The following is a 15,921-nucleotide window of genomic DNA, read 5'->3' on the forward strand; positions in this document are numbered from 1 at the left end:
AAAACACGTCACGGTCGTGACGTGTCGTGACATACCTCACGACGCGTTGGGGCAGTCGGCATAGTGTAGTGATAGCGGGGACTGAATTACGGTAATAATTTATAATTTTTAACAATTTTTGAGATTGCGGAGTGGATTCTCTGGACGTCCCCCGAGTCAATGAGAGTTCAAAGGACACAAAGAACCTAATTTTGGCAAGAGTGAAAAAAAGAAAAAAAGAGAATTGCGTTGCAAATAAAACTTAATACAAGAACCAGAAAAAAAAGCAGACTCGTTATTGCCATGAGAGATGTCAACCTATGAGGTTACTGGAGATGATAGCGGAACCAAACTGCATACATGTAGTTCTAGAAGTATGGCTGGCCCTGCTCAGAAAAAGGTTGTACATGTAACCACTTTACATCAAATGAAGCTAAAACATGCGAACAGTTGATTACGACTGCAACAACTCTGGATAGGCCTGGGCGACTAGTGTAATTTACTACTTGACTAGTCGCGCAGTTTTGGTACTAAGACCAGTCGGGCAGAAATGGGTTTGAGGATTGTTTATCTTCTTGCCATCACACACTTTTTAACAAATTAATTTCCAAACAGAAATATGAATGTGTGTAATTAACAAAAAGCCATTAGTGTTAGTGGGACGATGACGTATAAGGTAAACAGTGGCCCAGTTTATGTTCGCTCAGTCCAAGTACTGTCCAAATACTTCTTAACGAGCTAACGGATGTATTTACATGTATGCACTCTGAATTTTAATGGCAATAATCTTAAAGTTACTTGGTTAGAGTACATCAGCTTCCGACAGTATAAAGCATTTTGAGCTAATCATTTCACTTTGATGTAACGTGGTTTTGGAAAAAATATTAGGTTTTTTTTCCCACCAAAGTATTTGTATCCGAGAAGCATTACTGACAGTAACATCTCTCAGATTGTGTATTCCAATGACGCGATATTCTTCCTGCATAGACATTATAGCTTGGATTTTTCGGTGATATCTGAAAAGCGCGACCATTGAAATGACATTTTTACAGGTTAGTTTTATTGTACATATCTGTATTTAAAACCATCAAATGGTTCAAGAAACCAAAAGGATAATCTCCCTCTGAAGGCTGAAAGAAATATGTAGCAGGTACCCTATTGTAAAGTGTATTACATGTAAGTGGTAAATTGTGAAATTTGCTGTAAGAACTTGTTGCATGTATTAATTATTGTTATTATTATATTATTACTGTTGAAAAATTAACAGCAAAATTTGTTGGTTTTTTTATTTGTCGAATGACATGACAGGTGCATCGATAATCTAGAGAAAATTGAGCCTCCAGATGTGATCGACAACAGTAGACCACAACCAGCCTCAAGGAATATCCCAGACTGTCCCATCTGTGGAAAACATTTCAAAGCTAAGAAGGTAAAGTACTCTACCCCAAAAAAAAAAAAAAAAATTCTTGAATATATTTGCAATGCTTGGATGTAGATGCAAAACCTGAGTTGTATAATTTCACTCTTCCTGAAAATTTATTGAAAGTTAACTTGACACTCAGATATTGCCAACCAATTTATGTTTACATCTCTGTACCAGCCTTGGTTTTACCATCGAAAAGGAGGCAACGGAGGCGATTGTCTCATTCCCACTGGTCATTTGCCTTGGTGCCCTTAAAATGCTCCAGTCAAATTTTCTCATAGGGTGCCCTTAGGAGAAAATGCCTTGGTGCTCTTGCTCTTTCAAAAACGAAACATAACCGCAGTTTTATACAATGTACATTTAGTTATTTTGCACCTGTCTGCTTGTGTTAGACGAACATTGGTACAATAAGATCGGTCATATTGCAGGCTACTGTACATATTAATTTGAAGCTCATGTAAGTGTTTCTTGATTGAAGCAGTTTTGCTTTGTCTCAATGACTCCATCAGAATTGGCAAAACCAAGATTCAGGAGGAGTTGGGTTTAGTTTGGATTCAGTTTTGGTTCAGTTTGTGTTCAGTTTTGGTTCAGTTTGTGTTCAGTTTGTGTTTAGTTTGGGTTCATTTGGGTTCAGTTTGGGTTCATTTGGGGTTTAGTTTAGGTTCAGTTTGGGTTCATTTGGGATTTAGTTTGGGTTCAGTTTGGGTTTAGTTTGTGTTCAGTTTGGGTTTAGTTTAGGTTCAGTTTGTGTTCAGTTTGGGTTCATTTGGGTTTAGTTTGAGTTCAGTTGGGGTTTAGTTTAGGTTCAGTTTGTGTTTAGTTTGGGTTTAGTTTGGGTTTAGTTTAGGTTCAGTTGGTGTTCAGTTTGGGTTCATTTGGAGTTCATTTGGGAATTAGTTTTAGTTCAATTCAATTCAATTTAATTTTATTGGTCCTACCATGGAGGAAATTCATTTTGAGTACATGCAATACAGACAAAATTAATAATACACAATCATAAATAAACTACTGGAAATACATAATATTAATTAATCAGACAAACTACACAATAAACCACAATGGAATCATACTGAAAACAACATTTAAGCAGAAGAAGGAGTTGAGGTACCTGTTTGTTTTGCATTGAAGTGAATGCCATCTCCTCCCACATCTTAGTTTGATGAAGAATTTGTTCAATGGATGGTTAGTGTTACATTTGACTGCCTCTGCTTTAGATCGAACCCTATCTTTGCAAGTTTCATCAAGATCGATGTCTATCCCTAGGATGTTTGATGCTTGTTTCACAACCCGTTTCATTTTAACAGTATATTTTTTTCTTGCTCCAAACAGTCATGAGTAATAGTTCAGTAAAGGTTCAGTTTTAATTGAGTTTGGGTTCACCTGTTTCTTCTCCTGTCTGTAGACGAGGGAATCTCATCTCAAGAAGTGTGCCAGAGAGAACAGCGTAAAGCCCATGCAGCTGATTGCCTTAGTGAGGATTCAGGAAGGGGCATTTGAACTACACCCAGCCCAGGGTACAGGTGCAATAGCACCCTCGGTTTCTGCTGGGACTGGGGTGTCACAGGGTACAACGGTTGGAACAGGGGTATCACTGGGTACAATGGTTGGATCCCTGGGCTCTTCGGGCAGGGGTGTCGCAACAGGCGTGGCCACAACAAACACTGGGCGTGTTGGCATTTTGGGAGTGCCTGGAACAGGGGTGCCACTGGGTACCACAGTTGGAACAGAGGGCATAGCACTGGGCTCTTCTGGCCGGGGCGTCACAACAGGCGTGGCCACCACACACAGTGGGCGTGTCGGTGTTTTGGGAGTGCCTGTTGCTGCTACTACAACGCTTGGTGAGAGCAATTTCACATCGATGACTAACACAAGGACAGACGGCATAGCGGGGACCACATTGGATACTGCTGGTGGCAAGCAGAGCACAGGTGTGTTGGAAGCTGCCACAGGGGATCGGCTTTTGTCTACTAGACCCTCTGGATCCAGAAGGGGTAGGCCTGCTGCCAGAGGGAGGAATGCCACAAGAGGGAAGTGCAAGAGGAAACATCAGACCGTAACTGAGGCAGTGTAAGTAGAAAATGAGTGCATAGATCAGATTTTTAATAAATGAATAAATGAAATCCTTTCACTCCTAGCTTTGCATGAATACACCCTCTTTTCCATTGGCAACTTCTTAGGATCAGCGATCATGCTCTCTGGGTTTCTAGATGGCCCTGTGCTCAATGTGTACTATTTTTCTTTAAAGCCAATATTTTATGTCTTGTTGTTTACAAACGAACAAATAAACTTTCAATTTGTAATGTATGTTTATGACCGCAATGTCTTTTTAGATTTCGTCACCTCCTGAGAGGGGGGTGGGGAACACAAGCAAAAAAAAAATATATTGAATGTATAATGCTGTATTCATGAAACTGAATCCGTGCAAATAACATTCTACCATTGTGTTCATCCATGCGTTTGTGTGAGATTGAACATTGTGCAGTTTGCAAATATGCAGAGCCACACTCGTGGGTCACAATTTTTGTTTTCATTTTGTGAACAACAGTACAGTTTGGAAACCACTGATGTAACAATTATCAATTAGATAGATGGTTTTGTTTATTTCTTTTTAGACCTGTGGCCAACAGCCAAATTACAGTAAAAATTACAATTTATACAAACAAATAGTTTACAAACATCGGATGTCAATGATGTTATGTATGTAATATCAAGGTGATAAAAACATGAAGATAAAAACTATATGAATGCCCCAGATTGCAGAGTTGGGCTGCAGATAAATGTATCCAGGCTTCACGCTCGCAAGCTTTTGCACTCGCAAGCTTTCACGCTTTGTACTTACAGTTCAGGTGTTTTTTTCAACAGCCAATCACATCCCTGCATATAACCAAAGGTAAAACTCTTATAACTCATTTACTGATTCAGTGAATTATATTTTTTACATCAGGCCACTGGATGAAGAAACCCGGGTAGCCCTAGCATTATCCGCCTCGCTCATTCAGCAACCTGACTCTCTTGGGTCAATAGAGGGCGCTGATGGACAGATAACGTCAGAGCCGGCTAAACCTCCTGGGAAGCGTGGACGCAAGAAGAGGACCACAAAGAAAGAAACAGTCAAGTATGGTTTTAATTTTTGTTAATAAAATATAATCTGATTCGCTTATTGTTAGTGTAGTGATTTTGTCTACAAAGTAGAGTTTGTGAAATGTTTGGTACTATATTAGGGGCCTATTATTATTATCAGGGTTGTATGTACATGTAGCTAGACCAGTTTTAGTGGTGTTCGCTATAAATCTTTCATTTCATTTTTAAGTCCACCAAGGTTGAACTGATCAACAAAATTACCCATTCTTATTTAATGGCCATTAATATGCTGAAATGCAAGCTTCAAGCCTGATACCAGGTTTCCACACTGTTCATGTTATGGGGCCATGGATTAAAGTTGAATGGCCTTTCTATTGTGTTCTTTCTCTGCGACATCTTATCATACTAGATGTGTCTCAGATGTGCTGGGCGGCACAATGTACCTAAGAAAGAAACTATAAATAAAAAGTAAACTTGCGGGTACAACCATGTGTAAATTAGTCATTTTAGTCATTTAACACATGGTTGTACCCGCAAGTTCACTATCTATTTATTGTTTCTTCCTATTTCTCCACACCATACAAAGCTTCAAACAATACTTTTAATGTACTTTGCTCAGTGTGCTGGGCAAAAATTGTGAGTTCTTGCCCAGTAACGCCCAGTGTCGCCCACCATGGGTACAGCTCTGATTATTATTAAAGCGTTATATTGTGATTTTCCTTTTTCCAGGGAAGTCCCCATGCTTATTCAGAGAACAGAGGACGAACGTAAACGAGTTTTAGGAGAAAGAATGGCAGATATAATTCTACCGAAGGTAACAGTGGTCTTTATAATTTCAGCACTCGAAACCCATCACTCAAGGATTCTTTTATGGAGCTCACTGAAAATCAGTTTAAATCCCTGCTGAAAACCCATTGGATCCAGCAGTCCATAATTATTTCTGCTGCTTTTCGTTTTACAGGCACTCGACACTATTGGTAGTTGCTCAAAATAATTGTTACCATAAAAACTTACTTGTTAGCAATCAATGGAGAGCTGTTGATAATAAAACATTGTGAGAAACCGCTCCCTCTGAAGTAACGTTCATGTACAAGTAGTTTTTGAGAAAAAAGTAATTTTCCACTCAAATATTTGAATTTGATTTCAACCCCAGAATTAGATTTTGAGGTGTCTAAATCAAGCATCTGAAAGCACACAACTTCGCATGACAATGATGTGGGTTTTTTCCCACTATTATCTCGCAACTTCGACGACCAATCAAGCTCAAATTTTCACAGGTTTGTTATATTGTGCATATGCTGAGAAGACTGGTCTTTGACAATTACCAAAAGTGTCCAGAGTCTTAAACGTGTATGCTTCCTCTTTTTAAATTTGTAATCTTGTTATTTTGTATTGATTTTTCTTGTTAGATGCTTTGAGATTCTTTAGTTAAAAGCACCATATAAAAGCTGTGTATTATTAATATCATTATTATTATAACATAAATACTCAATCTTTAGATTATTTCATTCCCTCAGGAGTATACTTGTACATCCTGTATTGCCAATTATGTAGCGCACCAAGTTTAAAAGTCAATCACAAGAACCGTCCCTGCCCTGACAATTTATTTATATAAGTATTTCTATAATAATTGATTTTTGTATTTTCCTTTGAATACAGGGTAATCGTAGTGTACAGAAAACACCGATAATGAAACAGAGCAAGGTCGCCGGGAAACACAAACTGTCACCATGGATATGGAACACAAGGAAGCGAGCAGTTGCCAGGCGAGCACATCAAACGAGCGGCACTAAGCGCGCTAATTTGACGCAGGAGTCGGCCTTGATTGATGAGCAGAGACATGGAGTAAGGAATCTAAGATTGTGTGTTAAGGCTGTGACCCTAGTTTCGTAGAGCTGCTTTATAGGAACTGGGCCAAAAATGTAAGCACAAATATTTGTTTAGCATGAAATTTTTGCCTGGATAGAAACAGGATTACAAACCAAATTTCCGGGTGATTTTCAGGATAAGCAAACAACAGCTGAATACCAGTAGCAAGCAATATATGCAACAAGTGGAAATTTGGTTAGTAAACATCTTTTAAGCGAGAACAAAATTTCATGCTAAGCAAATTTGTGTGCTTACAGGCTTTATGAAATTGGGCCCTAGACACTATTGGTAGTTTTTCAAAATAATTATTAACATAAGAACTTACTTGGAAACGAGCAATGGAGAGTTTTTGAAAGTTTAACACATTGTGAGAAACGGCTCCCTCTGAAAGCACACAAGTTTGTGCAACAAAGGTGTTTTTATTCTTTCATTATTCTCCTGCAACTTTGAGACCAATTGAGCTCAAATTTTCACAGGTTTGTTATTTCATGCATATGTTGAGATACACTAAGTGGGAATTCTGGTCTTTGACAAATTAACAAAGGTGTCCAGGGCCTTTAATACTCTCAGAATTAAATAATATCACCCCTTCATTTTCTGTCAGACCCGGTAAAAACGGCTTGTGTTTAACTGCTGTCGACGGCATCCAACGTACTAATTTAACCTTTATGTTTGCATTTACGCATGTCCTCCAGCATTCCCTGGTAAAAGGCACTGGACAGGCTCAGTAATTGTCAAAGACCATATTCCCACTTGGTGTGTCTCAACATACAGTGTGCATAAAATAACACATCTGTGAAAATTTTAACTGAATTGGTCATTGAATTTGTAAGAGAATAATAAAAAAAATAGTAATACCTACATGTATGTTGCACAAATTTGTGTGCTTTCAAGATGCTTAAAAAAAGCTTCAGGCCAGGAGTCTTTCAATATTTGAATGAAAAATAACCTCTGTCTCAAAAAACTACTCTACGTCAGAGGGAGTCATCTCACAGAGTTTTATACTATCAACAGCTTTCCAATGCTCATTACCAAGAACGTTTTAAAGACAGTGGACACTATTGATAATGTCAAAGCCTAGTCTTCACAGTTTGTGTATCTCAACATATGCATAACAGACTGTGGAAATTTGAGCTCAATCGATCGTTGAAGTTGCAAGATAATAATGCAAGAAAAAACACCCTTGTCACACGAAGTTGTGTCCTTTCTGATGCTTGATTTCGAGACCTCAAATTCTAAACTTGAGGTCTCAAAATCAAATTCGTGGAAAATTACTTCTTTCTCGAAAACTACACGTCACTTCAGAGGGAGCCGTTTCTCACAATGTTTTATAGTACCAACCTCTCCTCATAACTCCTAATCAAGAAAGGTTTTATGATGATAATTATTTTGAGTAATTACCAATAGTGTCCACTGCCTTTTATATGCCAACAATTACTTGAGTACTTACCAATAGTGTCCACTGCCTTTAATATGCCAACCATTACTTGAGTACTTACCAATAGTGTCCAGTGCCTTTAATGATAAGCGCAATAACTGACATTTTTTTGCACTGATCTATTCTCAGCATTCTCTTGACAGTTTGTTCATGTCATTTATTTAATATCAGCAAACTATTCTTGTTGTTGTTTACAGCCTTTGCTCCTGTGGAGTCTAGCGTCAGCCTCTGATCCGTGTAGCCAGACTCCTTTCTACGTTCCTCAATTATTGCCAGTGGTCACCCCTCAGAAGAGAAGGACATCACAACGAGGGAAAGACATGAATAGAAGAGGCTCATTGCCTAGGATGCCAAGTCCTGTACAGTCCAGTCAACAGGTAAGTTCAGATTTTAATCAAACTTATTCCAAATGCAAGTTTTGCTCGGATCAGACAGGTGCAAAACTACACCTTAAGTGATGACTAGATCCTACCATTGCTTGATTTGTGTTTACTTTGGTCCTGCTTCAGTCAACCACAGCTTGATTTGAGATTTTGGATGGCTGGGTTAAAGAATAAACTGAAATGTTGGTTTAAAGATGCTTTTGGGGCACTTTGTATATTGATTTGATGATTACAACTGTTTCATTTGACCAAACAGTACAGTACAAAATGTGCAGTAAATAGTCAGAAAAAAGTATGCAAAGTTTTATTACAGGTAATATGTCTACAACAAAGATTCAACTGTATGTAGACCAAAGCAAACAAAATTGCTACATGATAGAAAACCAAAAACTTGGAAGGGTCAGTCATGGTCTGGTGTACCGAACTCAAGCTCTTGTGGCCAAGTCTTCGAGTTGGTTTGACCTACTTCCGTTTACATAAACAGGTCAAAGTAAAGCTCATCCAGATATAAAAATTTACTAATGTTGTATCATCATAGTATCCCAATTTTTTAAACCCAAAACTTAATTGTTTGTTTCGTGTTTATTTCTGTTGACCTTTCTACTGACACAAGTTGATTGAAGAAATGAACAGTATTAGCAATGCCTGGGCGTTTTGTGATGATTAATACAGAGATGAATGGACTCTAAAGGGTCAATTTCGTTATTAGAAAAACAGTGTACACATTTTTCACAATAATTTCACAACAGTAAATGCGACTGAGGTGTTGCAGAAAGTAAAATAAATTACAATTCAATTTAATTCAGACACACATTTACTTCCATACTTCTATGAAAAATATTGACAAGTACATGTGAAACTATGTACAGCAAAAATAACATTGAAGACACTGGATACTATTGGTAATTGTTAATTGTCTTCTCACTTGGTGTATCTCAACATATGCATAAAATAACAAACCTGTGAAAACTTTAGCTCAATTGGTCGTCGGAGTTGTGAGATAACTATGAAAGAAAAAAACACCCATGTCACACGAAGTCGTGTGCTTTCAGATGCTGGATTTCGAGACCTCAAATTCTAAATCTGAGGTCTTGAAATCAAATTCGTGGAAAATGACTTATTTCTCAAAAGGAGCCGTTTCTCACAATGTTTTATACTATCAACAGCTCTGCGTTACTCATTACCAAGTAAGTTTTTATGCTAAAAATTATTTTGAGTAATTACCGATAGTGTCCACTGCCTTTAAGTAGCAGTAAGCAGGATAAATGCATAGAGTACGGGTTGTTTTGATAAGCAGAAGCTTGTAAAAAACACAAGCAAAACGACAGACAAACATAAGACATGACAACTACTCTGAAACAAGATACATATAGATCAGAGATATTACCACAAATTCATAAAAAGCAGGAAAAAAGGCAGAACAGTTCAAGCAGAAGCGATGCAGTATAAAAAATTACTGTTTTCCGAAGATATACAGCCCTATAACAAAAAGCCATTGACGGCATAGCGTATTATTTGATAGTCAAATCATTTAACATGATGAGAATAAATGGATTTACAATATAAATGGTTCTCACTCAGGTTGAGAAATGTCTTCTAATTGCAGCCAAATTGTTATCAACAAAAGCTCCTCATAATGTGGACCGTGTGCTGATTGCAACTTACTTGACCTTTGCGCTAAATCAATAATTAAGAAATGTCAAAGTTTTTTTTTTTTAAACTGATGCGTGGGTTATGACAGAGAAATGCCATATAGTGTAATTATTAACCTGCAGGGATTACTTCATGGGGGCATAGGAGGTAAATGCCTCCATTGCCACTGGGGCCAATTTGATAGAGCTGCTTAAGCAAAAAATTTGGTTAAACACGAAAATAGCTTGCTTATTTTACACATGTTACTGGCCAAAATGTCATGCCATATATATTGCTTTTGACTGGTATTGAGTTATTGTTTACTTAGCATAACAATTCAGTGGAGTCTTGGCCGGTATTCTGATTTTACTAAGCATGGATTATTTTGCTTAAGCAGAATTTTTTGCTTAAGCAGCTCTATGAAATTGGGCCCTGGTCATTGATGCCTTGATGCCTTGAAATGTATTTAAAGGAACGTTACAGAATTGGTAAGAAACAAAAATCGTGAAGATCACAGATTTACATAAAACTTACACGGTCTAATGATGATGATAGTAGAAAACATCCCTTGAAATATTTCTGCCTGAAATGTCATATTTGATGAGAAATAAATAATCTAATTTCGCGTTTGGAGTTTATAGCTCAGTGAGCGCTTTAATTGATTTTTGTTATGGCATCGATGCAATGCAAAATAACGTAATCGGTTTTTGACTATTCTCTCCTGACCCAGATGGCCGATCGATCTCAAACTTCTACAGTAGTGTCGGTTTATGTATATGGTGAACTACATAAAGTGCTTACACTGCCAGCAACTGTTTTGTGAGCAAAAACCAATTCTGTACTGTTCCTTTAATATACAGATTTGGACACACACTCTAGTGACCTCGGCCAGTAGAACAGGTGTTTGATGCGCTAGACCGCTAAGCAGCGACACAGATCGCTCAGCCATGTCACGCAACAATGCAAAACTTATGGAGCCTATTAAAGCCATTATACACTTTCGGAACAGAAAAAAAATAAAAGTTCACAGATTTACAAATAACTTACAGGGTTTACAGAAGGTAATGGTAAAAGACTTCTCTTGAAATATTATTCCATGAAATGCTCTACTTTTTGAGAAAACATTAAAACAATTATCAATTCTCGACATCGAGAATTACGGATTTATAGTAAACACATGTCATGACACGGCGAAACGTGCAGAAACAAGGGTGGGTTTTCCCGTTATTTTCGACTTTGTCTCGGTAAAATTGTCAAGAACCAGGCCTCGGCGATTTTAGACCACTAGTTGAAAACCTCTTCACCACACATTGATTAAACAAATTGATGAAACAAATCGCTGATTTTATGCTAAAGGTTTACCACCCTGTTGATAATTCATCAAGTCATGCGCATGAAAATCACCTGTGCGCACAAGGTTTTTACTGCTTCTAACTTCAAAGGTAGCAAACATTCAAGTGTAAGTTTATCAACATTCACTCGTGCAATCATTCCAAAGCATTGCTCATGACAGAAACTGACAATTTTGACAGGACTGGTATTTTTTCGCAAACCATATTGTTTGAAAGGCAAGCCCAAGAATGTTTTTTTACAAAGAAAATACAAACTCAATGCATTTCCCAAAGGGATTTCTGGAATCGTTGGTGCCAGTTTGTGTGAAGTGCAATTCGGGCCTCGAACTTCATCTTTGAGATGGAAATGCCATTTTATTTTTCAAAGGGCTTTTACATTTGAAAATGTGTTGTCTACAGGAAACTTTTGGGTATCTAACATGTCTGCATGTAAAATAGTTCCAAGTCCTCAGTGCTCGAATCTAACGTCAGTACTCTTACAATATTTACACGATCCAAGCCACGTAGTGAAAATCCCATGAGCAGTCTGCCTGAAATCTTTATTCCTGAGGTAATATATGACCATGTTGAGCCAGCAGCTTGCGTTCTGCAGCACAAACGTCCACCGCAGGATGTCGTTCTTCCTGCGCGTCGTCTTCGCAACCATGAGGGCGATGACCTCCGGCAGCCAGCAGACGGCGAGCGAGAGCACGATGATGCAGAAGGTCAGCAATGACTTTGCCTTGAACCTCATCCTGAGAGCCGGGTTGGCCGACGGGAACTCCTGCTGCGCGATGCGTTTCTTATGTCGATGCGCGATCATAACCAGCCGTGTGTACAGAGCAAGTATTACCATCACGGACGTCAGAATAATTATAATAGTTATACTGAAGTTTAGAGAATCTTTGAGCTGGTAGCATATGTGGGCTTCGTCTGAATACTCCGGTGGTGAGAAAATGATGTAGGTGAGTGAGTAGACGATAGAAAGAGCCCATAGGACGCACACCAGAGTCCTTGCTCTGGGCACCGTCATGATGCTAGGATAGCGTAGACAGTGCACGATGCTCACATAGCGATCAACAGTCAGTATGAGGACAGAGAGAATGTTCACGTGAAAGAGCAACATTCCGCTAGCGACTTTGAAGCTACATGAGGCTCTCCCGGTTGTGATCTGCGGTCGTAATGCTCTTACCAGGCTGGGTAGGGCGTAAAACAGAGCAATGCCGATGTCCGAGATGGTCAGAGAGCGGAGAAAGACTTTTCCCGTTGCTTGGATGGTGTGTACCCGATGCAGTACAAGCAGACCTAACGTATTGAGCGTAAGGTTTAGAATGATGTTTAGTCCCAGAAGAGCGATGTAGATGTACCGTTCAGTGCTAGTCTGGAAGTCACTGTAAGGAGAAGTTTGACTGGTAGCAGTTTGCATCAAAGTTACTTCCATGCTGTCCGTAATTGCTCCCTATTTTGTTTTACTGGTGTCCTCTCAGAATTTAACTTCTTAGACCGTTTGACTCATAGATCTTGATGGAATAGCACCTTATATATAAATTGTAATTGTTATGTAATGTTATGTAGCCTCTGGAAAGACCACACTGTTGTTTGGATCGCAGCAGCTACTATTTGTGTCTAGAAGCCTGGCTTTTGATGTACATCAGTTGCAAACCCTTCAGCGTTGAGATCCTTGACATTCTACCTTTGACCTTTTGGTTGGTACCATATACCATGCAATTGGAGGTTTATTGTGGCATACCAGCTACCTCAATCTGCTGGCAGGCCCCAGTGTGCATGCAGTTAAAGCTCATCCAATCAAACGATCGAATTACTAATCCCAAAGCGCGTACAAAAGATCCGTCGTACCATCCTATGCAAGGCTCTGGAGCTCGCTGACTGCTTCTGTCATTGTAGCCCAATCAGGCCGGTCTTTCAGATCCAGTGAACATTAATAACTAATTAACATGCCCCCTGCTCAAAATTCATGATGTTTAGCTGTAGTTCACTTTTACTACTAGCTTCTTGTTCACTTGAGTAGGCTGAAACAAATCCTGTCTTTGATGTCAGCGATTCTTCTCCAGAAAACAATCAAGACGATAACAATAAGATTCCCATATTGTGCTCAGTATTGCAGTGTACGATTTTCCTTGTATAGCAGAGCAAAATGCTGCCTTAAATGTATCAGTTGCTACTCAAAAATCACGATTATTGCGGCTCAATTTTGCCATTCAGTGTGCACAAAATAAAATCAGTCTTCGATACTCAAAATTGCTGGAGGAAATCATTCCATGTAGGGTAGGAATTGGTGTCCACAATCAACATTAGAGTCCTGTCTGCTACGCATTGTACACTGTACAAAGCCACCCGACTAGAGAAGCATGGATACCAGTGATTCAAGCACTATTCCAACTCTAAGCAAAATTGCTGCAGGCCGAAAATTAACAAGTCTTCAGTTTATGAGTGTTCCCCCTCGTCTGTGCCTGAAGTATCGCTCTGGTAAAATGAGATGAACCATTATGCATTTGTTCTATACATTGAAATCCCCCAGACGGGATTGGTTAGGGTGGTGGTACAGAAGACAAATATAACAAATGACAAATGTGAAAAAGACACCCTTAATGATTAGACTCTGGACCGGAGAAAATGAGAAAACTGCACACTTGACGTACAGGAACTGTTAATCACAGTCATAGATTGGGGGGGGGGGGGTGATATACATAGTCTGTGACGATATTGGAGCCTCATTCAATGGCGTTATCACCAGGGACCAATTTCATAGAGCTGCTTAAGCAAAAAAATTTACACATGATACTGGCCAAAATTTCATGCCATATACATTGCTTGTGACTAGTATTTAGCTGTTGTTTATGTAGCATTACAATTGAGTGGAGTCTTGGCTGGTAATATGATTTTATTAAGCAAGAGTGTTTTTGCTTTAGCAAAATTTTGTGCTTAAGCAGCTCTATGAAGTTGGCCTCAGGCTTTTGATGTGAAGATGGGCTGATAGGACATGATGTCCTGTGTACATGTACATGTAAGAGTACATTGGCTCTGGAATAGATGAAAATGTCAATAAACTTGTATTCCTCCCTATTGAATGTAACCTGTGACAAGATATTTTGCTTTATATAAACTGACATACAGATCCTTGTCATTTGATTGGTGGAACTTACTTCACGTGACATTCACTATTACTCCCATCCGCACCGGTGATCAAAAAGCCCTCTTCGCCCATGGGGAACAGCATTTCCCATTTAACAGTAGGATCATGCTTGTTCCCAATGTTTTTGAGCAGTACAGCGCCGTCACGCCGCTGCTAAAACAAAGGAGCACCTGTGCAAAAGGTTGTGATCCGATTGCCATTAAATTTGTGCATTGTTGCCGATACGCGGCGCTATAATGTTATACTTTTAAAATACATCAAATGACAAGGATCTATATGTGAGTTATTTAAAACAAATATTGAGTGGCTTTAATTCGTGGACTGGAAGGAATATTATCGCTCGGTAAAATTTGGACTGTTCCATTTCACTCGGCTTCGCCTCGTGAAATGGATCAGTCCAAAATTTACCTTGCGATAATATTCCTCCCATTCCACTCTGAGCCACTCAATGTTTGTGTAATGTACAATGTATCTGTACATATATAACAAGAAAGTTTATACAATATTAAATGAAAAAAACCATGCACAAATCCATTCCCCACACTTTGCCTAAATGTTGTTAATACTCCATGCAGACAACCATAACCATGCATGATCATTGAAGCATGTAAATGGTTTTGGATGGCAAGACAACTGTCTCTGACACAAGGGTCAAAGTCTCAATATGACTTACTTGATCCTGACATTATCTCCCGCCATCAGCCGTGTACAAACATCCTCAAGCTGGTGCTCATTGTCCATAAAGCACTTATGGCAAGCCTCCCCACTATATCTCAGATCAACTTCAAGTCTATACTCCGTCAAGGATTCTTTGATCAAGTTCTATGCTTCTCCTCGATGAGCCCAAGTCTCGACACTCCTGGGGTGACAGCCGTCGATTTCACCAAACTCTTCCTAACTTAGGATTAATCTAAGGATTGTACATGTAGGACGAGTTTACATGTAGTTCCGTATCCAAAGATGTTAGGATGCATTGAACACATCCAAAGTTAGGGTGAGTTACTCTTGCTAACTCGAGATACAGTAGGATTAATCCTAGCGTTTCGTGAAATCGGCTGTAGTTCTCTTTCTTTAGCTGCGCCACGCATCTGGAACTCTCTACCACTAATCTGTGTATTTGGGTAAATCCAAAATTAATATTCTTTATCCCCGTGGCAAATGTAACATCTATTATAAAGCCCCTTACAAGTATTCTGCCTGCTCATTGGTTTAAAGCGCGTCACATGACATGTCTTAGTTTTGCTAGACGAGGGCTGTGTGATAGTGCGTCGGTTTGCCGTGCGCTAGTCCGAAGACTAGCACACGGCGTGCAGAACCCAGACGTCCGTTGCGTGTGCTAGGATGATAAATTAATAGTCTGTAACCATTTCGGATTGCACGACACTACATGCAGCACAGTAAAAGTTTTTGCAATCTGTTATCGCGTCGTCCGTGGATTGTAGCATTCAGGTCTGTTACTTAATAATAATAGTACAGTATTTAGAGAAATGTTTGGGGTGTTGTATAAAACAAATATTGACTGCTTTTTACTCGTGCAATGGTTAAAACTATGACTCCCTTGGTGATCCCCGGAACGTTCTCTTTTCCCGAGGCGAATAGCACTCGAAGCAGTCAATATTTGTATACTATAT

General features: G+C 39.1%; 1 protein-coding gene across 1 annotated transcript in view; it reads left to right on the top strand.

The window, feature by feature from the left end:
- Positions 1 to 15,921, top strand: part of LOC117306347 — a 42,177-nt gene that overhangs the window by 7,212 nt on the left and 19,044 nt on the right. Inside the window, exons 4-9 of the mRNA XM_033790950.1 lie at positions 1,288 to 1,408; positions 2,805 to 3,469; positions 4,347 to 4,517; positions 5,213 to 5,297; positions 6,143 to 6,328; positions 7,988 to 8,167. Coding sequence (XP_033646841.1) covers positions 1,288 to 1,408; positions 2,805 to 3,469; positions 4,347 to 4,517; positions 5,213 to 5,297; positions 6,143 to 6,328; positions 7,988 to 8,167 — 1,408 coding nt within the window. The remainder of the gene's footprint in view (positions 1 to 1,287; positions 1,409 to 2,804; positions 3,470 to 4,346; positions 4,518 to 5,212; positions 5,298 to 6,142; positions 6,329 to 7,987; positions 8,168 to 15,921) is intronic.

This window comes from Asterias rubens, unplaced genomic scaffold (assembly GCF_902459465.1).
Source record: "Asterias rubens unplaced genomic scaffold, eAstRub1.3, whole genome shotgun sequence".
Classification (NCBI taxonomy): domain Eukaryota; kingdom Metazoa; phylum Echinodermata; class Asteroidea; order Forcipulatida; family Asteriidae; genus Asterias; species Asterias rubens.